The sequence below is a fragment of the Nerophis lumbriciformis genome, linkage group LG25 (genome assembly GCF_033978685.3).
Source record: "Nerophis lumbriciformis linkage group LG25, RoL_Nlum_v2.1, whole genome shotgun sequence".
NCBI lineage: Eukaryota > Metazoa > Chordata > Actinopteri > Syngnathiformes > Syngnathidae > Nerophis > Nerophis lumbriciformis.
Window position 1 is genome coordinate 3,474,038 of NC_084572.2, and position 25,267 is coordinate 3,499,304.

Genomic DNA, 25,267 nt, shown 5'->3' on the forward strand with positions numbered 1-25,267 from the left:
AAAATACGGCATACACGAGGTGGCTAACAATACAGCGAATGGGAGTATATATTACACTCATAATGCCCTCTAAAAACCGCAAACAATGCTCCATTTACATGCCGTGTCCTGGATATTAACCAAGTATTATAAATATTGTTATTATATGCGCTAACACAGACAACCTTTCTTTATTTTTTTTTAGCTGCACTGTCATATCTGCGAGTTAACTAGCTTGTGCTGCTTTACTGACATATTGAGCCGGTGACCTGCTGGATCACCTGTAAGCTGGTGAAATGTATTTGTTGATTTTAAATCATGCCTCTCACCTGGATATTAGAAGGTTGTCGCCATAAACCAAGAAGTTGGTCAACTTTGACATTCAAGTAGGCCCGGAGATATAGCAAGAAAGACACGAAAAGACGCTTGTTTGCGCCCACCTTTTTATTGTTTTTTATTTGCTTGAAGATTACGATTAATTATTAATCCAAACGGGAAGATATAAACATTCCATCAGTCGGCATCCCAGTGAGAGCAGACATTGTACAGTAAGTCATTGTTTTATGTTCATAGCTTTTTATTTGTTATTTAGCACTTAGCATTAATGCTACATGATGCTTGTTTTTCACTAACGCTGGATCCGTTTAGCACACAGTTTCTATAACTTCTAAATCATTCTCCTTTATATTTAGGCTTCAAATAAAGGTTCTTAATCATTATTTGTCCCAGAGTAGTCTTTGATGGCTCTAATGAAGTCTGTCATGATTAGTAGTGTTGTTGTTGTTGAAGGAAATAGTGAAGTGAAGTGAAGTGAATTATATTTATATAGCGCTTTTCTCTAGTGACTCAAAGCGCTTTACATAGTGAAACCCAATATCTAAGTTACATTTAAACCAGTGTGGGTGGCACTGGGAGCAGGTGGGTAAAGTGTCTTGCCCAAGGACACAACGGCAGTGACTAGGATGGCGGAAGCGGGGATCGAACCTGCAACCCTCAAGTTGCTGGCACGGCCGCTCTACCAACCGAGCTATACCGCCCCACGAACGTTGTGACGCGCCTGTCAAATTAATACACTGCCGTATGCTTAAAATGACCAAAATACGTAAATATTACATGTTATTACATTTCATATATACTTACATGTATATCAAACGTTGATGGATGTTTCTTAGAGCGCTTTATAGTCTGAAAAGAGCAACTCCCATTGGCTCCATTGTTAGCTGAATTATTCTAACAATTTACGAGTTGTAAGGCATTAAAAAGAAAATAAAAAAATGTGTACCTGTCTCATGTAAGGATTCTGAATGATAGGCAAAATTCCCCCCCAAAAATTGCAGTTTACAATCTGTTTATGTTGCTTCTCCCCAAAAATCTCAGGTGTTCTCCAAAGAGGAGCTGAAGAGGTTTCTTCTCAAATTGAGGGAGTCATCCCTCGCTCTGTTGGACCAGGGACTTGACCCTCTCGGCTATGAGTTACAGCCATGAGGACCCGTGCGTTGTTTGTATTTTCTAATAAATAACAGCCTCTTTTCCTCTACTGGCGAGTTGTTCATTTGAAGCAGACCAGCTAACACTGCAACCAAATATTTAATTGTTTGGTTATGAATTAAATTCAGATTTGGTTAGTAATGATCATTTATGTTTAGTTATCTTAAATTTCCTTTGGGGTCAAAGTTTCTATGTTGTATGCAAACAATAAGAAAACTAAAATAATCAGTACAACTAGAATTGAAACAATTCCAATAGCATGGATATTTATTTTAAAAAGTGATCTCAATGTTTCAAGTCAATTCGAAATAAAAGTACGTGTTTTTATATCATTTGCTTATATAAAAAAAAAATGTTGTAAGAACATTGTATTTAAAAGATTAGAGAAGTCAAATGACTGGCTGGATGAGCCGCTGAGAGGCAGTGTCGGCGTTTGGCCACCAGAGGCGCTACCACAACGACAACACGCGTATATAACATGAGCGGTAGTTTCAACTGTTCTGTAACCTGTACAATTTATCTTTTGAAAGCCAAATTGGATTAAACCCTCCGTGGACAAAAAAAGGGTAAGTCAATCACTGCTTAAACCAACGCATTATTCTCACCACAACCTCTTAGCTACGCGTTTAAATGCAGTTGTTTGCACAAGTTAGCCGTGTGCTAGTAGGCCGCGAAGCCTCGGACTTTCCTGCCTGGGCGGACGGTCAGAAACTCTTCTGAGCTAACGCGCTTTAGCCTTAGCGAGTACATTTTTTGTGGACTCATGTCTACCTTTTATTTGGGGTTGGGATAATCGTTCAGTGATAGATAGTTTTTACTGCCAAACCGAACGTATTTTGAAATCGGTTTAAACTACGCTAAAAGGAGGTAACATACGGATAAATGTGCGGAAAAAGGTGATTTATTTTCTGTGTTCATGCTCTTAAATCATTGCAGTGCTAACTTGTGGGAAATGAGTGTATCGGTATTGTCTACTCGATGTTGGAGTGACGAGGTTCAAATTGTACAACATAGATAAACATAGCAAGTGAGAGAGTGGCAGGACAAGCCCGGGCATATTGCTTGTGTCTGTGACGTCACAGTGACGCAACAAAGCGCTTCTTTGGTATTAACGTCTGCAAGCTCGTCCCAAATCCCAAAGTAAAACCACCAAACCTTCTCAAACTCAACTCTTGCTTAGAAAACCAATCGAATGTTCTGTTTATTTCATATTATTGTAATAGCTCCCCTCTGCTAGGCATCATCTCAACTGTCTGTGAGTACTCAGTTTTCATGTGTGTAAATGGGTACACACAAATATAAGTAATCAAACTAGAGATGTATGAATATGAAAAGCTCATATCACTGTTCTTGTGACCAAAATGATCAAAGCATTGTTCAATGTGCTCAAAAATGTATTGTACAAACACCAAGTTTTATTTTTAAATACATAGCAGACTCTCAATCAGAGGTGGGTAGAGTAGCTAGAGTAGTATGTTGTGAAAAAACTACTCAAGTACTGAGTAACTGATGAGTAACATACACACACATATCATATATATATATATATATATATATATATATATATATATACATATATATATATATATACACATATATACACATACATTGATATATACAGTATATCATTTATATTTATTTATTTTGCCGTTTTTGTTTACATGTTTAAGGTGTTTTAATGAATATACATGCATGTTTAACACATATAGGTTCCTTTCTTTCATGTTGACAAGAATATAAGTTGGTGTATTACCTGATTCTGATGACTTGCATTGATTGTAATCAGACAGTAGTGATGATAACGTCCACGTTTTCAAATGCAGGAGAAAAAAAGTTCCTCCTTTCTGTCTAATACCACATGAAAGTGGTTGGTTTTTGGTATCTTATTTGTCCAGCTTCCATATTCGTTTTCACACACTTTACAAGAAATAGATTGGCGGCAAATTCCGTAGCTTGCTAGCTTGTTTGCGCTGGCTTTCGGAGACTCTTATTTTGAAAGCGCAGGCGCGATGGAGCGGCACTTTTATTGTGAAGACAGGAACTGTGCAGTCAGTCTTTAGGCTTTTGACGGGATGTACGGTTGAAATAAAAAAGGGTCTTTTTTCCTTCACACTTTTGATTGATTGATTGAAACTTGTATTAGTAGATTGCACAGTACAGTACATATTCCGTACAATTGACCACTAAATGGTAACACCCCAATAAGTTTTTCAACTTGTTTAAGTCAGGTCATGTGACCGCCTGGCTCTGTTTGATTGGTCCAACGTCACCAGTGACTGCATCTGATTGGTGGAACGGAGTCAAACGTCACTAGTGACTGCATTTTATTGGTGGAACGGAATGAAACGTCACCAGTAACGCAGGCACTTTGAAGGTCTGTCTGACAGACCAAAACAAACAAAGCGTGCATTAACAGATCGATAAAAATTAGTAGCGAGTAGCGAGCTGAATGTAGATAAAAGTAGCGTTTCTTCTCTATAAATATACTCAAGTAAAAGTAAAAGTATGTTGCATTAAAACTACTCTTAGAAGTACAATTTATCCCAAAAGTTACTCAAGTAGATGTAAATGTAGCGCGTTACTACCCACCTCTGCTCTCAATGTACTTTTCTTAGCAGAAGAAACATGAAACCAATCTTCAAGCTTTTCAAAAAGCACATTATTATTAGTTGAGTGTTTAATCATCTTCCTTCGTTTTAATGTGTACTGTAAAGGTTTTAACATGTTTTTTTTTATGATATAGTCATAACCGGTGTTCACAATTATGTTAACTAGTGATTAGCGCGCTAGCTGCTTATCCAGGAAATGAGTAAAGATTTTTCAAAGAGCAGTGATCAATCACGATTTTACGTTAACTACAATTTGAAACAACCATTCTAAACGTCAGGAATTTTACTGCGCTTTGTCATTACCACAGAAATCGTTACAACTTTATAAGCATCACTGAGTTTTTTTCAAAGTGCGGTAGTAAATCATGGTAATAGGATATCTACAATTTGAAATGGCAATACTCTAATCGTTACATCTTTATAAGCAACATTTCATCTTTTTCTAAAAGTTCCTATTTTTGCTGGGTTTTTAAATGTTTTATTTTATTTCTACAACGTGCCCATGGTTTTAAAAAAAATCAATCTGTTTATTTATATAGCCCTAAATCACAAGTGTCTCAAAGGGCTGCACAAGCCACAACGACATCCTCGGTACAAAGCCCACATAAGGGCAAGGAAAAACTCACCCCAGTGGGACGTCGATGTGAATGACTATGAGAAACCTTGGAGAGGACCGCATATGTGGGTTACCCCCCCCCCCCCCCCTCTAGGGGAGACCGAATGCAATGGATGTCGAGTGGGTCTGACATAATATTGTGAGAGTCCAGTCCATAGTGGATCCAACATAATAGTAAGAGTCCAGTCCATAGTGGGGCCAGCAGGACACCATCCCGAGCAAGCCAAGGTCCGCAAATGTCCCCCGGACCACAGCATTGTTGTCCGGGTATGCAAAGTCTTACTTAACGGGGCTCTCTGTCTTTTTAGCTCTCTTGCTAATCATTGTTTCGCTTGAATTTGATTACCGAGCAGAGCTGCAACAATTAATCGTATACATTTCTTGATTTATTTTCTGTTGCTTTGATTAATCGTCTAATGCAGGGGTTCTGAAATCTTTTTGAACTTGGGACCCAACTTCTCCATGAGAAAGAGGCACAAGGTCCACTCAAATATAAACACTGAATAAGTCATTTTACTCTTGATTTTAATTGTATTCAATATTTAAATTAAATAACCTATCCTACTTACAGTTTACAGTTTAACAGCATAAACTTTGTTAAATGATATGAGAGTTTGTTTGTGTCAAGTCTTAGGTTAGGCACACAAATAAATACTAATCAAATTTACTGACAAAGAAGGGACTCACAATACTCAGAGTGCTAAAATAAATAAATTATAACTAAATCAATAATAATAAATAAAATGTTTCTTAAGTAAACTGTCATAATTAAAGTGCACATGAAAATACAGCTTCACTATTTTAGTCATAATTTTTGCGCTTAAGAAACTTCTCTATGACTTTAGCTCCAGACCTATTCTGTTTGTTTGAAATTGTCATTGTTGGCACAAGCGGTGGAAACTGAGTACCGCTGCGGCCCGTGCGGACCACAGCTGAGAAACAGATATTTTGGTTAAGAAACATTGACCTAATGAGTATAAGTAACATACCTGCCAACTACTCCGGTTTTCCCGTAATTCGTACGGTTTTCATCAACCTATTCCGGGTTACGGTTGCAGTGATAAAAAATACGGTTTTTCATTAATTTAAAAAAAAAAAAGGGTGAAAACTACGCGAATTGCACCTTGTGCAGACAAGATTTTTCAATCGGACACGGAGGAATTAGCGATGTAAAAGACCATGTCTAATGCCGTTGCTAGCGATACAAGTGGAAAACTTTCAACGTTTTTCGTCGCCCAAACAGATTCTTTGGATGTGATAAATGCCGAAGTTTTATTTACAGAGGCAATAATTGAGCATGGACTTCCAATCGCACTGGCTGATCACATGGGACAGTTAAATGTTTGTAATGCAACCTTTAAAAATCATTACGCGGTGATCGCGGTCCCAAAAATAAACTTTTCTTGCATGATAATGTCCAGAAAAACTCGCTTTATATTACTATAGAGTCCTTTTAACGAATGAGTTTGATGGTTTATCACAAACCTTAAATGAAAGAAGTCCTTTGTTCTCCTGCACCGCATGCGCTTTGGCCTTGCTTCGTGTTTGGTGCGCAATCTTGTCGGCTGTATTTCACAGCACGTCTTTGACAACTTGAAGTGGCATAAAACATTTAAAACAAGTCCAAGTTGAAGAAATCTTGTTAAATGTTGACAGCATAACTACCAAAATACAGAAGTATGTCCTTAATATTTTTGCAGTGCTATTTCTGTTGAAAAGTTCAAATGATTACATTAGAGATGTGATGTGCCACTTTTCAAGTGTCTGATGGCTTAAATTAATTTTCATTAATTTTTCATATTTTGAATTATTTTGAAAGGCTTACAAAAAACTACATTTGAATTGTAATTCCATGCTATTGACAGGACTATTAATTTTAATGAAGTTAGCTTACCATGTTTACAGTATGATAATTGTGATAGAAATGTGAATTTTAGGCACAGAATATTTTTTACAATTGAACAAGGCAGTAGATTATACAAGCTTGGACAGAAAGTTAATGACACCAATTTTTTTTTTAATGGAATTGTTTAGTACTGTTTTACCATTTGTTTACTGTAAAAAGTGTTTATACTGTTTATACTTTCAATTAACAAATTGAAGTCTTGTGAAAGGTTGACAGGATAACTGGCATTAACTGTCAAAATAATTTCAAACTATTGAAGTTAGCTTACAGAATAAACATGTCAATCAACCCATATGATTTTTGCTGTAATATTTTTGTTTTGAAAAGTCACTGTGACTGATAGAAAAGTGATGGTTTTAGCAACATTTTAACCTGTCTGAATGCTAATAATCATTTTGCGTCGGGGGGCGAAGCCCTGAACCCTCCACCAGGACTTTGTCCTGGACCTACCGAGGCCTGCGGCCCTTGGACCCTGGCTACTAGGTTTTTCTGATTTCAAAAGTTGGCAGGTATGAAGTAATATAAAATTGATCAAATGTGGGCCGCAAAGAGTTCCCGGAACTTTAAATACGCAGACATAGTTTCCCTATGGCTGCTGCATTGCAGCGCAATGAGAGCGGTGGCGTGCGGGAAGTGGAACGTTTTAAAAAAAGTACTTTTATTAACGCGCACATGTTAAAAATTAAATTTCAATGTTGATGATGTGCATTTATTTAACAAAAATGAACGTTATGGCAAGCATGAAAATAGTTTATTTCAGCTATTTTCCTTAAAATACGCACTGAGTCTGTGGCGTATGTTATAGCTCATTACTCAATGGAACAAACCAATCAAAAGATGACCAAGAAAATGCATTAGGTAAGAAACCCTTCCATCGGTGCCAAATCTGTTTGAGGTGGCGAGCCACCACAACTATAACTTAACCCTGTAAATGAAAACATAATCTGTGATGTTAATATTGTCACTTTTAGTCGCTCTAGTTTAGCTGGGATGGGGCCTGGTTGTCACTAGGCGATCCGTGAGTCACGTCAGACTTGTCCCGGCATGTCTACTACGATGATTCAATCAGCTGTTGCAGTCTGTGTGTGTGCGGTGCTGACTCAGCCCAGCTGGCCCTGATAGGCCGGAATGAACTAGAGGCAGCCTAGCGTAAGTCTGGTCTAGTCCTGACATGTCTCAGTCGCTCTATAAGGGGACGCTGCCGCACTTGTCTCCCACTCCTTCTGCACTTTACCTCTGCATGTCTTGCACATCATGGACCACTGACTGCACTCTCTGGTAAGAAGTCCTTTATGGAGCTTAGATTACGTATTTTAAAGATGTTAGACTGATTTTATGTTGTGAATATGTGCTCTTGACTTAAACAAAAAGCGTACAAGAAAGTGGACATAGCCTGCAGACTGTTGTTACAGTTGTGCTCTTCTTTTTGTGTGTGTGTGTAGATTGTCCAGATCATCTAACAAATACAACATGGACACCTCTGACGACAACAAACTGGTCAGTGCTGCTTGTTACTAGCAGTTACCACACTAGTTGCCTACTTAGGTTCTCACTATCAAGCTTCTCGTGGTTCAGGTCCGACCCAAGGAGGGGTTGTGCTCTTTGCTGCAGCTGGCAGGAGCCACCAAAGATGTCCTTACCATGAAGGAGGTATGGCATCACAGACTTTTAGAAGAAGAAGGTTCCCAACATCATGTGACAAACGGTGCTCAAATGTCCTTTCAGGTGATGTTCTACCTGGGTCAATACATCATCCAGAAGCAGCTGTATGACCAGAAGCAGCAACACATCGTGCACTGCTCCCATGATGAGCTGGGCCGCGTGCTTGGCGTTGACAGCTTCTCAGTCAAAGAACCTCGGTAAGACACAAGTTAGTGGGGCCCTCAGAATTCCGAATTCCATTTTTTCCTTTTCTTTTACACTTGTTTTTACCCCCAGTGTGCTTTTTGTCAAATGAAAAAAAGGTCTGATAATTAAATGCGTGGTTGGGGCGGGGGGTGTGGTTAGGGGCGTGGTTAAGAGGGGAGGAGTATATTTACAGCTAGAATTCACCAAGTCAAGTATTTCATAGATATATATATATATATATATATATATATATATATATATATATATATATATATATATATATATATACATATCTAAGAAATACTTGACTTTCAGTGAATTCTAGCGATATATATATATATATATATATATTTATTTTATTTTATATATATATACACCGTATTTTCCGCACCATAAGGCGCCCTGGGTTATAATGATTCCCGGGCGCGGCCACCGCTGCTGCCCACTGCTCCCCTCACCTCCCAGGGGGTGATCAAGGGTGATGGGTCAAATGCAGAGAATAATTTCGCCACACCTAGTGTGTGTGTGACAATCATTGGTACTTTAACTTTAACTTTAACTTCAATGAACGGCATATTTCAAAACTTTGTCCACCTATAAGCCGCCCCGTGTTGTAAGCCGCATCTAACTGCGCTAAAGGAATGTCAAAAAAACAGTCAAATAGGTCAGTCAAACTTTAATAATATATTAAAACCAGCGTGATGTGGGCGCGCATGGAATCGTATATCAACATGGACGAAGCTGCGTGAAAAAAGCCACCCGGCCTCTTCGCGTAAACTTAAACTTACCTTAACCACTCGCTCATCTTTTCTTCATCCATCCCTTCGAGTTAGCTTTTATGATGACGCCGGCTGGAAAGGTCTCTTTTGGCAAGGTCTTCCTTTTGAATATCACCATGGGTGGAAGTTTCTGGCCATTAGCATGGCAAGCTAGAACCACAGTGAAGGATGACTTCTCATTCCCCGTGGTGCGAATATTCACCGTACGTGCTCTCGTTGTATCCACAGTGTGGTTCACAGGAATATCAGTTGCTGTGAAATAGTAATCCGTGTGCGGATGGAGAGATTGCGTCTTTTCATGAACCGGATCCCTGTCGCTTTGTAGGAGCCATTTTGTGGTCTTTACAGATGTAAACACACAAAGGAAATGATAATATCCGCGCGCTTTTTCTTCTTCTACGCGGGCGGGTGGTTGCTTACAGTAGAAGAAGAAGCGCTTCCTGTTCTATGGGGGCGGGTGCTTACCTTGGCGGTTGCTTGCGTAGAAGAAGAAGCGCTTCCTGTTCTACCGGGAAAAAAGATGGCGGCTGTTTACCGAAGTTGCGAGACCGAAACTTTATGAAAATGAATCTTAATATTTATCCATATATAAAGCGCACCGGGTTATAAGGCGCACTGTCAGCTTTTGAGAAAATTTGTGGTTTTTAGGTGCGCCTTATAGTGCGGAAAATACGGTATATGTGTATATAAATATATATAAAATAAAATAAATATATATATATATATATATATATATCGCTAGAATTCACTGATTTTTTTATATATATATATATATGTGTATATAAATCTGCAATGAGGTGGCGACTTGTCCAGGGTGTACCCCGCCTTCCGCCCGATTGTAGCTGAGATAGGCTCCAGCGCCCCCCGCGACCCCAAAGGGAATAAGCGGTAGAAAATGGATGGATGGATGGGTGTATATAAATAAAAGAAATACTTGAATTTCAGTGTTCATTTATTTACACATATACACACACATAACACTCATCTACTCATTGTTGAGTTAAGGGTTGAATTGTCCATCCTTGTTCTATTCTCTGTCACTATTTTTCTAACAATGCTGAACACCCTCTCTGATGATGCATTGATGTGTGGCACACATTTGATGAAAGTGCTTTCATCAAATGCATTAGAGTCTGGAATCTTCCATCCCTCCCTACCATGGCCCAAAACCGGTCAATCTTTGCTTCCTGAGGAAGATCTTCAGTGCCAAGCACTTGGTAGTCCACTACTTCTTCCCGGAGGCTATCCAGGTCCAATCGCAGCTGCGGCTTGGAACTTACAAGCTGTTATGAGAGTAGTGTATGTGTGTGTGTGTGTGGCCCTTTAATAGGTGAGCATGTGAGGTGAGTGACGTCAGTGAGTGTGTGGGCGAGAGAAGAGAGGGAGCGGTAGCGTGAGTGCGGGCGGGGACTGGTTTGTTTTGTGTTGGATTGGCTGTGTGCAAGCAATCAATAAAGCAAGATTTGCAACTAATCGCCGGACTCAGGCAGGAAAGGTGCAACAAAACGTATTTCTTCATCTTACTCGTCGTCAGCGTCGCCGTGGCTGTATCTTCCTCGTTCTTCTGCTTCGTCTCCTTGTTGTGTGCGCAGTTGTGCACTGCACTCTCTAAAAGCCGTATATGTTATTGATGTTATAGTTGGCAGTATTGTCCTGTTTAAGAGTGTCACAACATTGCTGTTTACGGCAGACGAACTGCTTTACGGTAGGCAAAAAACGTGACCGCTGCTGTTGTGTGTTGTTACCGCGCTGGGAGGACGTTAATGAAACTGCCTAACAATAAACCCACATAAGAAACCAAGAACTCGCTATCGATCATTCTACAGTTATAATGTGATTGGGCGGGCACGCTGTTTATATCGTGGGAAAGCGGACTCAGGTCCGCATGGAGCTGGAGGGGGCGTGGCCTCCAGCTCCGCCTGAATTTCGGGAGATTTTCGGGAGAAAATTTGTCCCGGGAGGTTTTCGGGAGTCTCCCGGGAAATCCGGGAGGGTTGGCAAGTATGGTTTGAAGTGGCTGTTTCAACATAGTTTAGTTCAAGAGGGGGTAGGTGAGTGTTTAGTGACCAATGAACGGTCTCTTGAAACCTGACTGTCATTATGCATGGCATTCAGCATTTAACAGTAGATTCTGTTTTTAGTGGCCAGTCTGATAATGTGAAAATCTTAAGGCGCCAACTTGGCGATGAAGATGACATTCAAAGCTTTTTTTGGTGTCGTTTCAGGGTTTTATTTACCGTGCTCACCAAGAACCTGGTGGCTGCGACGAGCCAAGAAGGTAAGTCCTCCTGACGACACCTGTGCAGCCGCTAAAGAGACACATGATTGATCGTGCAGCCGCTAAAGAGACACATGATGGATTGAACGTGTCTTTTCAGACTCCTCGCAAAGTTTAGGTGAAGCAAGCAGCAGCAGCAGCCAGGTGGAGCAGACGCAGGTCAGACAGGTTCGTAACGGCAACTTGTGAAAAATCTCCCCACAAGCATCCTCCTGATCTGTGTCCTTGTGTTTGGACCCAATTAGGAAGCTGCAAGTTGCTCCACAACACCAAACAGGAGGAGACAAAGGAGGCGGCGGCGTAGGAGCTGCAGAAGCAACGACACAGGTGAGTGAAGACTACGCCATCTTGATCCCTTCAAAACTCTTAATGTGCATGTCTCTGCCAAAACACTAGGAGCGCCGTTTTCCAGGGGTCAACCCATGGAAGCGGTCGACTATTTATTTGCTACTTTTGCCGCAGGCGAACAATGTGGGGCGTTGTTGTAGCTGTAACTCACGGACGTGTTTCAACGCTCGCTTTTATTGCAAAGTGTTGATCCCAAATCAGAAATGGCGTCGGCGAAGGTCAGCTGTGCGTCCTGGGAACGACTTGTACATACAGGATGTCATGTAGCACAAGACAACCAATCACAGCGCCTACGGTCCACGTCGCCGCCACATAGGGATGGGTACCGAATTCGGTACTTCTATACGGGTATCAATTAACGTAAAATCAAACGTTTCCAAATTTCGATAATTTTGTTGCTTGTAGTGTCATGTCTGTTTGCGGACTAAACACTTGGCGAAGAAACAATTTCTCAAGCAACACTGGCTAATATTTCAATTTTGAGCCTGATTTAAAAAAAAAAACGCTTAAACGTACAGTAAGGCTACACTTTCCCAAAATGCACTAGCTCGATGCTAATTTACATTGGCTTTGTCATATACTGTATATATATGCTTCTTCTTAGCATTAATGACCTTACCTAATTTGCATTGGCTTTGTCATATATATGCTTCTTCTTAGCATTAATGACCTTACCTAATTTGCATTGGCTTTGTCATATATATGCTTCTTCTTAGCATTAACGACCTTACCTAATTTGTATTGGTTTTGTCATATATATGCTTCTTTTTAGCATTAATGATTTACCTAATTTGCATTGGCTTTGTCATATATATGCTTCTGCTTAGCATTAATGACCTTACGTGGCAATTTCAACACCTTCAAATTTGGTAATGGAAACTACAACTAAGATGCATGTTACAATCAAACACCAAATGTGTAATAAATACATTGTTTGATGTTCAAACACTTTGTAGGGCGCAACATTAGATTAGACTGGTACATTCAACTTTAAAACCAGGCAACACATCATAGCTAATACAGTTCAGTTAAAAGTGATTGTCAGACACACACACACACACACAAGGTGTGGCGGAATTATTCTCTGCTTTTAACCCATCACCCTTGATCACCCCCTGGGAGGTGAGGGGAGCAGTGAGCAGCAGCAGTGGTCAAGCCCGGGAATCATTTTTGGTGATTTAAACCCCCAATTCCAACCCTTGATGCTGAGTGCCAAGCAGGGAGGTAATGGGTCCCATTTTTATAGTCTTTGGTATGACTCGGCCGGGGTTTGAACTCACAACCTACCGATCTCTAACCACTATGCCACTGAGTAGTCAGTACTGCCATCTAATGTCTTCGAATTGCAACTGCAAGCAAAGTCTATTATACTTGCAAAGGATACTATAAAAAGAAACCAATATATAACAACTGGACAGCACAACTAGCATAATCATCTCATTTTAAATGTTACATAAACATTTTTTTTATTTTATCATTAAAAAATTAGCACATAATAACATACAAAAGTACCAAAATTAATACCAGCATCGGGATGGAAGGGGGAGGAGCCAGCCGCCGTCACAAAACTTGCACGTCAACACGGAATCAAAATCCAAACTATTTATTTACCGTATTTTCCGCACTATTAGCCGCACCTAAAAACCACAAATTTACTCAAAAGCTGACAGTGCGGCTTATAACCCGGTGCGCTTTATATATGGATTAATATTAAGATTCATTTTCATAAAGTTTCAGTCTCGCAACTACGGTAAACAGCCGCCATCTTTTTTCCCCGTAGAAGAGGAAGTGCTTCTTCTTCTACGCAAGCAACCGCCAAGGTAAGCACCCGCCCCCATAGAACAGGAAGCGCTTCTTCTTCTACTGTAAGCAACCACCCGCCCGCGTAGAAGAAGAAGAAGCGCGCGGATATTACGTTTCATTTCCTTTGTGTGTTTACATCTGTAAAGACCACAAAATGGCTCCTACTAAGCGACAGGTTTCCGGTTCATGAAAAGACGCAATCTCTCCATCCGCACACGGACTACTATTTCACAGCAACTGCCTAAAGACTTTCAAGAAAAGCTGGCTACTTTCCGTGCATATTGTAAAAACAAGATAGCTGAAAAAAAGATCCGGCCAGAGAACATTATCAACATGGACGAGGTTCCACTGACTTTTGATATTCCTGTGAACCGCACTGTGGATACAACGGGAGCACGTACGGTGAATATTCGCACCACAGGGAATGAGAAGTCATCCTTCACTGTGGTTCTAGCTTGCCATGCTAATGGCCAGAAACTTCCACCCATGGTGATATTCAAAAGGAAGACCTTGCCAAAAGAGACCTTTCCAGCCGGCGTCATCATAAAAGCTAACTCGAAGGGATGGATGAAGAAAAGATGAGCGAGTGGTTAAGGTAAGTTTACGCGAAGAGGCCGGGTGGCTATTTTCACGCAGCTCCGTCCATGTTGATATACGACTCCATGCGCGCCCACATCACGCTGGTTTTTAATATATTATTAAAGTTTGACTGACCTATCTGACTGTTTTTTTGACATTCCTTTAGCGCAGTTAGATGCGGCTTATAACACGGGGCGGCTTATAGGTGGACAAAGTTTTGAAATATGCCGTTCATTGAAGGCGCGGCTTATAACCCAGGGCGGCTTATGGTGCGGAAAATACGGTACATGCAACAAAGCACTGCTTCCTTAGTCATTGAAGGGAAAACAGCTAAACTCCTCCCCCTTGTGACACCCCCAGGCCCCTCCCACAGCATAGAGGAGGATAAGGAAGAGGAGGCCTCAGAGGAGGATGAGGACGGTCCAAAGAGGAGGAGGTCGGACAGTTACTCCCTGACCTTTGATGACAGCCTGTCCTGGTGTGTGATTGGTGGACTGGCAGCTGCGGGGGACAGACAGTCGTCCAACTCTCACAGCGCTGTGAGTACACACGCACACACACACACACACACACACACACACACACACACACACACACACACACGTACGTGCTTTACTGAGCCCGTGTGTGTGTGTGCACAGGGAGGGAGGTCGGAGGTCACGACTGCTGCAGCCGAGTCTGACAGCGACAACTTCAGCGTGGAATTCGAGGTGGAGTCTGTCCATTCCGACGACTACGGCGAAGACGACGCGTCTTTGTCTGCAGACGACCAGGTGAGGACAAGACACTCCCTGACGCCCTGGCTGCCAGAAACAAGGTGTTTGAAACGTTTGGATCGCGTCCAGGTGTACGAGTTCACCATCGTCGATACGGAAGACGACGACTCGTTTGACGAAGACACGGAAATCACTAAAGCCGTGAGTTCCCACACACACATACTGGTTATCATTTGGAATGGGGACCAAGTTTTTGATCATGACTTGTGGGGACCACCCTTTCTACAGGTGGTGGAGGCATAAAAAATGGTGTAAAATGGCCACTGCCCAGTTAGCTCATACACGTCTTTAAATCTCTGGATTGATGAAGTAATGTGCTGATCATTCTTACTGGGTACCCTGGGGGAAAAAAAAGAGTTCATATGGTTCATGGGGACCAAATTTAAATAATTTTGCATAATTCACACAAATTTGTACGTGACTACTGAGGACCATTTATAATAAAAAAAATAATTAATTTTTTAAAATTCAAGTGACATATGACATGATGGTCAAAATACAGCACTACAGCTGTCCTCTTATAGGAAGTTTCACCACTTAAATGTTAAAGCAAATCCTGCATCTTCTGTGACATTACCGTATTTTTCGGAGTGTAAGTCGCATTTTTTGTGGAAATTTATTTGATAAAAGCCAACACCAAGAATAGACATTTGAAAGGCAATTTAAAATAAATAAAGAATAGTGAACATCAGGCTGAATAAGTGTACGTTATATGAGGCATAAATAACCAACTGGTATGTTAACGTAACATATTATGGTAAGAGTCATTCAAATAACTATAACATATAGAACATGCTATACGTTTACCAAACAATCTGTCACTCCTAATCGCTAAGTCCCATGAAATCTTATACGTCTAGTCCAGGGGTCGGCAACCCGCGGCTCCGGAGCCGCAAGCGGCTCTTTGATCCCTCTGATGCGGCTCAGCAGCTTACTTGCCGATCCACCCGATTTTCCCCGGAGACTTCCGGATTTCAGTGCCTCTCCAGGAAAAACCCTTGGGATTAATAATCTCAGATTTTCACCCTTACAGTTATAATAAAGTTATAATAAGGGCGTGCCATAATAGTACAGTATTTGGCTCCCTCTATAATCTGTATTAACAGCGTGCCAGCCCAACCCCTTGTTATTCAGTATGCACCTTCTGCCTGCACACACGTACGTGACAGCAAGGCATACTTGGTCAACAGCCACACAGGTTACCGTATTTTCCGCACCATAAGGCGCCCTGGGTTATAAGCCGCGCCTTCAATGAACGGCATATTTCAAAACTTTGTCCACCTATAAGCCGCCCCGTGTTGTAAGCCGCATCTAACTGCGCTAAAGGAATGTCAAAAAAACAGTCAAATAGGTCAGTCAAACTTTAATAATATATTAAAACCAGCGTGATGTGGGCGCGCATGGAATCGTATATCAACATGGACGGAGCTGCGTGAAGAAAGCCACCCGGCCTCTTCGCGTAAACTTAAACTTACCTTAACCACTCGCTCATCTTTTCTTCATCCATCCCTTCGAGTTAGCTTTTATGATGACGCCGGCTGGAAAGGTCTCTTTTGGCAAGGTCTTCCTTTTGAATATCACCATGGGTGGAAGTTTCTGGCCATTAGCATGGCAAGCTAGAACCACAGTGAAGGATGACTTCTCATTCCCTGTGGTGAGAATATTCACCGTACGTGCTCCCGTTGTATCCACAGTGCGGTTCACAGGAATATCAGTTGCTGTGAAATAGTAATCCGTGTGCGGATGGAGAGATTGCGTCTTTTCATGAACCGGATCCTTGTCGCTTAGTAGGAGCCATTTTGTGGTCTTTACAGATGTAAACACACAAAGGAAATGAAACGTAACATCCGCGCGCTTTTTCTTCTACGCGGGCGGGTGGTTGCTTACAGTAGAAGAAGAAGCGCTTCCTGTTCTATGGGGGCGGGTGCTTACCTTGGCGGTTGCTTGCGTAGAAGAAGAAGCGCTTCCTGTTCTACCGGGAAAAAAGATGGCGGCTGTTTACCGTAGTTGCGAGATCGAAACTTTATGAAAATGAATCGTAATATTAATCCATATATAAAGTGCACCGGGTTATAAGGCGCACTGTCAGCTTTTGAGAACATTTGTGGTTTTTAGGTGCGCCTTATAGTGCGGAAAATACGGTACACTGACGGTGACCATATAAAACAACTTTAACACTTACTAATAATGCGCCACACTTTGAACCAAAACCAAACAAGAATGACAAACACATATCAGGAGAACAGCTGCACCTTAACACAACATAAACACAACAGAACAAATACCCAGAATCCCATGCAGCCCTATCTTTTCCGGGCTACATCATTCATATAAAACCCGCGGGCCGCACTAACATTCAAATTTCATATCAAGATGTGAGCCACGTGTCTGAGACCCTTGGTTTTATACATAGCACAAAGCAAAAAAAAAACTTTGTATGCAGTGTTATTTCATTATAAATTTCGAAAAAATCTTGTGGCTCCCATTGTTTTCTTTAATTTGTGAAACTGGTCAAAATGGCTCTTTGACTGGTAAAGGTTGCCGACCCCTGGTCTAGTCTCTTACGTGAATGAGCTAAATAATTTTATTTGATATTTTACGGCAATGTGTTAATAATTACACACATAAGCTGCTCCTGAGTATAAGTCACACTCCCGGCCAAACTAAGAAAAAAACTGCGATATATATATACCGTATTTTCCGCACTATTAGCCGCACCTAAAAACCACAAATTTACTCAAAAGCTGACAGTGCGGCTTATAACCCGGTGCGCTTTATATATGGATTAATATTAAGATTCATTTTCATAAAGTTTAGGTCTCGCAACTACGGTAAACAGCCGCCATCTTTTTTCCCCGTAGAACAGGAAGCGCTTCTTCTTCTACGCAAGCAACCGCCAAGGTAAGCACCCGCCCCCATAGAAGAGGAAGCGCTTCTTCTTCTACTGTAAGCAACCACCCGCCCCCGTAGAAGAAGAAGAAGAAGCGCGCGGATATTACGTTTCATTTCCTTTGTGTGTTTACATCTGTAAAGACCACAAAATGGCTCCTACTAAGCGACAGGTTTCCGGTTCATGAAAAGACGCAATCTCTCCATCCGCACACGGACTACTATTTCACAGCAACTGCCTAAAGACTTTCAAGAAAAGCTGGCTACTTTCCGTGCATATTGTAAAAACAAGATAGCTGAAAAAAAGATCCGGCCAGAGAACATTATCAACATGGACGAGGTTCCACTGACTTTTGATATTCCTGTGAACCGCACTGTGGATACAACGGGAGCACGTACGGTGAATATTCGCACCACAGGGAATGAGAAGTCATCCTTCACTGTGGTTCTAGCTTGCCATGCTAATGGCCAGAAACTTCCACCCATGGTGATATTCAAAAGGAAGACCTTGCCAAAAGAGACCTTTCCAGCCGGCGTCATCATAAAAGCTAACTCGAAGGGATGGATGGATGAAGAAAAGATGAGCGAGTGGTTAAGGTAAGTTTACGCGAAGAGGCCGGGTGGCTTTTTTCACGCAGCTCCGTCCATGTTGATATACGACTCCATGCGCGCCCACATCACGCTGGTTTTTAATATATTATTAAAGTTTGACTGACCTATCTGACTGTTTTTTTGACATTCCTTTAGCGCAGTTAGATGCGGCTTATAACACGGGGCGGCTTATAGGTGGACAAAGTTTTGAAATATGCCGTTCATTGAAGGCGCGGCTTATAACCCAGGGCGGCTTATGGTGCGGAAAATACGGTAGTCCTAAAAATACGGTACTGAAAACTGATATTTAGCAGTAATGAAGTTGTCTGCAACTCCAACTACCATATAGAGAAGGATGGAAAATTCTGAATGTGAATCATACTTTAAGGTGTGTTATAATCATGCTGTATGAAAAGCTTAAAAATCACTTGGGCATCTTCAGAATGGATCTGACTATCATTTAAAAAGGGACCTGTTTTTTTTTGTGCCCATACCGTCAAAAGTCCCCTAAAGGTGACTGTGTAAACAGAGCGATGTCCCCATTAAGTAAGCATTGCCAGAACACACACACACACACACACACACACACACACACACACACACACACGTAGTCCCAATGTGACGTGTGTGTCTGATTCCGTCCGATTCTTGGGGCTAACGATTCGATTCGATTCAAAACGGTTCTTGAATCAAAATTAAAACCTTTTCAATAACAGAGTGCCATTTCTATGATTACCGTATTTTCCGCACCATAAGGCGCCCTGGGTTATAAGCCGCGCCTTCAATGAACGGCATATTTCAAAACTTTGTCCACCTATAAGACGCCCCGTGTTATAAGCCGGATCTAACTGCGCTAAAGGAATGTCAAAAAAAGTCAGATAGGTCAGTCAAACTTTAATAATATATTAAAACCAGCGTGATGTGGGCGCGCATGGAGTCGTATATCAACATGGACGGAGCTGCGTGAAAAAGGCCACCCGGCCTCTTCGCGTAAACTTAAACTTACCTTAACCACTCGCTCATCTTTTCTTCATCCATCCCTTCGAGTTAGCTTTTATGATGACGCCGGCTGGAAAGGTCTCTTTTGGCAAGGTCTTCCTTTCGAATATCACCATGGGTGGAAGTTTCTGGCCATTAGCATGGCAAGCTAGAACCACAGTGAAGGATGACTTCTCATTCCCTGTGGTGCGAATATTCACCGTACGTGCTCCCGTTGTATCCACAGTGCGGTTCACAGGAATATCAAAAGTCAGTGGAACCTCGTCCATGTTGATAATGTTCTCTGGCCGGATCTTTTTTTCAGCTATCTTGTTTTTACAATATGCACGGAAAGTAGCCAGCTTTTCTTGAAAGTCTTTAGGCAGTTGCTGTGAAATAGTAGTCCGTGTGCGGATGGAGAGATTGCGTCTTGGAAACCTGTCGCTTAGTAGGAGCCATTTTGTGGTCTTTACAGATGTAAACACACAAAGGAAATGAAACGTAATATCCGCGCGCTTCTTCTTCTACGCGGGCGGGTGGTTGCTTACAGTAGAAGAAGAAGCGCTTCCTGTTCTATGGGGGCGGGTGCTTACCTTGGCGGTTGCTTGCGTAGAAGAAGAAGCACTTCCTCTTCTACGGGGAAAAAAGATGGCGGCTGTTTACCGTAGTTGCGAGACCGAAACTTTATGAAAATGAATCTTAATATTAATCCATATATAAAGCGCACCGGGTTATAAGCCGCACTGTCAGCTTTTGAGTAAATTTGTGGTTTTTAGGTGCGGCTAATAGTGCGGAAAATACGGTAATAAGTTTCTATGTAACTGTTTTTATATTGTTTTACTTTATTTTTTATTCAAGAATTTTTTTAAATTGATTTATTTTATTTTATTTTATGATTTTTTTTTAAAAAGGACCTTATCTTCACCATACCTGGTTGTCCAAATTAGTCATAATAATGTGTTAATTCCACGACTGTATATATCAGTATCGGTTGATATCGGTATCGGTAATTAAGAGTTGGACAATATCGGAATATCGGATATCGGCAAAAAAGCCATTATCGGACATCCCTAATAATAATACATTTTTACAGTTTGTCCTTTATAATGTTGACAAAATAATAGGTGTATAAATGACACAATATGTTACTGCATACGTCAGCAGACTAATTAGGAGACTTTGTTTGTTTACTTACTACTAAAAGACAAGTTGTCTTGTATGTTCACTATTTTATTTAAGGACAAAATTGCAATAATAAACATATGTTTAATGTACCCTAAGATTTTTTGTTAAAGTAAAGCCAATTACCGTATTTTCCGCACCATAAGGCACCCTGGGTTATAAGCCGCGCCTTCAATGAACGGCATATTTCAAAACTTTGTCCACCTATAAGCCGCCCGGTGTTGTAAGCCGCATCTAACTGCGCTAAAGGAATGTCAAAAAAAACAGTCAGATAGGTCAGTCAAACTTTAATAATATATTAAAAACCAGCGTTCTAACAACTCTGTTCACTCCCAAAATGTACGCAAATGTGCAATCACAAACATACGTATATCAACATGGACAGAGCTGCGTGAAAAAAGCCACCCGGCCTCTTCGCGTAAACTTAAACTTACCTTAACCACTCGCTCATCTTTTCTTCATCCATCCCTTCGAGTTAGCTTTTATGATGACGCCGGCTGGAAAGGTCTCTTTTGGCAAGGTCTTCCTTTTGAATATCACCATGGGTGGAAGTTTCTGGCCATTAGCATGGCAAGCTAGAACCACAGTGAAGGATGACTTCTCATTCCCTGTGGTGCGAATATTCACCGTACGTGCTCCCGTTGTATCCACAGTGCGGTTCACAGGAATATCAGTTGCTGTGAAATAGTAATCCGTGTGCGGATGGAGAGATTGCGTCTTTTTATGAACCGGATCCCTGACGCTTAGTAGGAGCCATTTTGTGGTCTTTACAGATGTAAACACACAAAGGAAATGAAACGTACGGTATATCCGCGCTCTTTTTCTTCTTCTACGCGGGCGGGTGGTTGCTTACAGTAGAAGAAGAAGCGCTTCCTGTTCTATGGGGGCGGGTGCTTACCTTGGCGGTTGCTTGCGTAGAAGAAGAAGCGCTTCCTGTTCTACCGGGAAAAAAGATGGCGGCTGTTTACCGAAGTTGCGAGACCGAAACTTTATGAAAATGAATCTTAATATTTATCCATATATAAAGCGCACCGGGTTATAAGTCACACTGTCAGCTTTTGAGAAAATTTGTGGTTTTTAGGTGCGCCTTATAGTGCGGAAAATACGGTAGGCCATTTTTTGTGGTCCACCTTTATTTAGAAAAGTATCAAAATACATTTTGGTCCCGGTACCAAAATATTGGTATCGGGACAACCCTAGTACAGATTAAAAAACAAAAGTAGATTTTTTTGTTTATTATTTTTTATCGATTAGGAATCGTTACAAATAAAACTTCTTTTTTTTTTTACACCCTGTGTGTGTGTGTCTGTGTCTGTGTGTGTGTAGGATTACTGGCGCTGCGGCAAGTGTGACGAGTTGAACCCGCCTCTCCCGAGAAACTGCCTTCGTTGCTGGATGCTGCGCCAGGATTGGCTGCGGGACACTTCCTGCCCTAAGGCCCTGCCCAGGAAGCCGACGAACCAATCAGCCGTCGGAGATTCTGCAGGTGAGTTGCGGTCTGTTAGAGCGGGAGCAACAAGCGGTGGATTGTCTTCATTGATGGCTCTGACGTGTCCTGAAGGTTCTGATGCTGAGGATAACGAAGGCGTCGACGTTCCGGATGGAAAAAGAACAAAAAGTCCTGATCCTCAGTCTCAATGCTACTCTGACTCCGCCTCCTCCGCGACCAACTCCCAGGATCTCCTGTCCATCTCCCAGCCCTCCTCCTCCTCGCAGGAGAAGCTGTGGACGAGCGATTCCCAGCCGACCTCCTCCACAGAGTCACTGGAGATTCTCCCGTTCTCCGCCGCCGATCCGCCCGCCCCCGGCCACGTCCCCGAGCTGGAGCGCAGCGTGTCGGCCGAGTGGCGCCTACCCGACTCGTGTCTGGACCCGTGTTTGATCTGTCAGTCCCGACCCAAAAACGGCTGCATCGTCCACGGCAGGACGGGTCACCTCATATCCTGCTACGTCTGCGCCAGGAAGCTTAAGAAGAGGAACAAACAGTGTCCCGTCTGCAGGCTTCCCATCGAGGCTGTGATCCTCACCTACGTCAGCTGAGACCTCCCTGAAGTGTGCTGACCTACCTCTGCCTTCCACAGTTGATCTCCAGCACGTTGAAATAATATTAATCAATAATCATTCATCTATATTCTAGGAAGTTCCAAAAATGTTCCTGAAATAATTTTTCGTTTGTGTTTATTTTCAACAATCAGCACCAACAGAAACATGTCAAGCAATGTTTGATGTTTTTGTCACAAAGTATTTTCGTGCGTAGTTTAACATAATGTCACTCTTTACATTTTACATGCAGTTTTGTGATGATAGAATATTCTATAAATGTTTCCTGAAGTAGGAAATGCGAAGTTTAACTTATAATCTTGTCAGGAAGTATCCTTGAAATAATGCTCGAAACAAAATATTTTTTTTGTTGCTATTAACATTTTTTACCTGGAAACTTCATGACAACAATTTGAGAATGGATTGTAAAAATAAATGTTAAAACAAAAAATATTTATTTATTTAAGCACACACTTTGAATGACCTCTTTAAAGATTAATCTACAGCTATTTTTCTTTGTCAATAAAATAAGTCATTTCCGCTTGGTTCTTTCTATGAGCTCCCCCTGCTGGCCACCAAGCGTAACCCCAATGTCAAGCAATGTTTGCTCGTTTAGGCAACACTTGATGATTTTGTCTCAAAGTATTTTATTTTCGTGCGTAGTTTATCATAATGTCACTCTTTACATTTTCCATGCAGTTTTGTGATGAAAAAATATTCTATAAATGTTTCCTGAAGTAGGAAATGCGAAGTTTAACTTATAATCTTGTCAGGAAGTATCCTTGAAATAATGCTCGAAACAAAGTAATTTTTTTGTTGCTATTAACATTTTTTTCCTGGAAACTTCATGACAACAATTTGAGAATGGACTGTAAAAATAAATGTTAAAACAAAAAATATTTATTTATTCAAGCAGACACTTTGAATGACCTCTTTAAAGATTAATCTACAGCTATTTTTCTTTGTCAATAAAATAAGTCATTTCCGCTTGGTTCTTTCTATGAGCTCCCCCTGCTGGTCACCAAGCGTAACCCCAATGTCAAGCAATGTTTGCTCGTTTAGGCAACACTTGATGATTTTGTCTCAAAGTATTTTCGTGCGTAGTTCAACATAATGTCACTCTTTACATTTTCCATTCAGTTTTGTGATAACAAAATATTCTATAAATGTTTCCTGAAGCAGGAAATGCGAAATTTAACTTATATTCTTGTCAGGAAGTCTTGAAATAATGCTCGAAACAAAGTACTTTTTTTGTTGCTATTCACATTTTTTTCCTAGAAACTTCACGACAACAATTGGAGAATGGACTGTAAAAAGAAATGTTAAAACAATAAATATTTATTTATTTAAGCAGACACTTCGAATGAACTCGGTTGTCAATAAAATAAGTCATTACCGCTAAAGGGGGCTTGGTTCTTTCTATGAGCTCCCCCTGCTGGTTCCTAAGCGTAATGTCACGCAATGTTTGCTCGTTTGGGCAATGTTTTTGTCACAAAGTATTTTCGTGCGTACTTCAACATAATGTCACTCTTTACATTTTCCATGCAGTTTTGTGATGATAGAATATTCTATAAATGTTTCCTGAAGCAGGAAATGCGAAGTTTAACTTATATTCTTGTCAGGAAGTATCCTTGAAATAATGCTCGAAACAAAGTACTTTTTTTGTTGCTATTCACATTTTTTTCCTAGAAACTTTACGACAACAATTGGAGAATGGACTGTAAAAATAAATGTTAAAACAATAAATATTTATTTATTTAAGCAGACACTTCGAATGAACTCGGTTGTAAATAAAATAAGTCATTTCCGCTAAAGGGGGCTTGGTTCTTTCTATGAGCTCCCCCTGCTGGTCAGCAAGCGTAATGTCAGGCAATGTTTGCTCGTTTAGGCAATATATGTTTTTGTCACAAAGTATTTTCGTGCGTAGTTTAACATAATGTCACTCTTTACATTTTCCATGCAGTTTTGTGATAACAAAATATTCTATAAATGTTTCCTGAAGCAGGAAATGCGAAATTTAACTTATATTCTTGTCAGGAAGTCTTGAAATAATGCTCGAAACAAAGTACTTTTTTTGTTGCTATTCACATTTTTTTCCTAGAAACTTCACGACAACAATTGGAGAATGGACTGTAAAAAGAAATGTTAAAACAATAAATATTTATTTATTTAAGCAGACACTTCGAATGAACTCGGTTGTCAATAAAATAAGTCATTACCGCTAAAGGGGGCTTGGTTCTTTCTATGAGCTCCCCCTGCTGGTTCCTAAGCGTAATGTCACGCAATGTTTGCTCGTTTGGGCAATGTTTTTGTCACAAAGTATTTTCGTGCGTACTTCAACATAATGTCACTCTTTACATTTTCCATGCAGTTTTGTGATGATAGAATATTCTATAAATGTTTCCTGAAGCAGGAAATGCGAAGTTTAACTTATATTCTTGTCAGGAAGTATCCTTGAAATAATGCTCGAAACAAAGTACTTTTTTTGTTGCTATTCACATTTTTTTCCTAGAAACTTTACGACAACAATTGGAGAATGGACTGTAAAAATAAATGTTAAAACAATAAATATTTATTT

General features: G+C 40.9%; 2 protein-coding genes across 5 annotated transcripts in view; both read left to right on the top strand.

Moving 5' to 3' along the window:
• nup107 (nucleoporin 107) overlaps window positions 1-1,516 on the top strand; it is a 41,221-nt gene extending 39,705 nt beyond the window's left edge. Inside the window, exon 27 of the mRNA XM_061983588.2 lies at window positions 1,357-1,516. Coding sequence (XP_061839572.1) covers window positions 1,357-1,464 — 108 coding nt within the window. The 3' untranslated portion in view covers window positions 1,465-1,516. The remainder of the gene's footprint in view (window positions 1-1,356) is intronic.
• Window positions 1,517-1,918: 402 nt separating this feature from the next.
• Window positions 1,919-23,036, top strand: mdm2 (MDM2 proto-oncogene). Of its 4 annotated transcripts, none has more exons than XM_061983594.1 (12): window positions 1,919-2,033; window positions 8,041-8,095; window positions 8,174-8,248; window positions 8,324-8,457; window positions 11,451-11,503; window positions 11,604-11,662; window positions 11,749-11,830; window positions 14,594-14,772; window positions 14,875-15,006; window positions 15,079-15,150; window positions 21,976-22,135; window positions 22,211-23,036. In XM_061983594.1, the coding sequence occupies exons 2-12, from the start codon at window positions 8,069-8,071 to the stop codon at window positions 22,687-22,689; spliced, it is 1,452 nt and encodes a 483-aa protein (XP_061839578.1). In that variant the 5' UTR covers window positions 1,919-2,033; window positions 8,041-8,068; the 3' UTR covers window positions 22,690-23,036. The 4 variants fall into 4 exon arrangements, with proteins under 4 accessions (XP_061839578.1, XP_061839574.1, XP_061839577.1 ...); XM_061983590.1 differs by having other exon boundaries at window positions 11,604-11,671; window positions 22,211-23,035; XM_061983593.1 differs by lacking the exon at window positions 1,919-2,033 and adding an exon at window positions 2,285-2,722 and having other exon boundaries at window positions 11,604-11,671; window positions 22,211-23,035.
• The last annotated feature ends 2,231 nt before the right edge of the window (window positions 23,037-25,267 follow it).

Excerpts from the sequence above, each read along its gene's own strand:
- mdm2 (XM_061983590.1), top strand. The coding sequence starts at position 8,069 with ATGGACACCTCTGACGACAACAAACTG. Across the intron at positions 11,504-11,603 it reads GGCTGCGACGAGCCAAGAAG|ACTCCTCGCAAAGTTTAGGT; the intron begins GTAAGTCCTCCT and ends GTGTCTTTTCAG. Across the intron at positions 14,773-14,874 it reads CGTCCAACTCTCACAGCGCT|GGAGGGAGGTCGGAGGTCAC; the intron begins GTGAGTACACAC and ends GTGTGTGCACAG.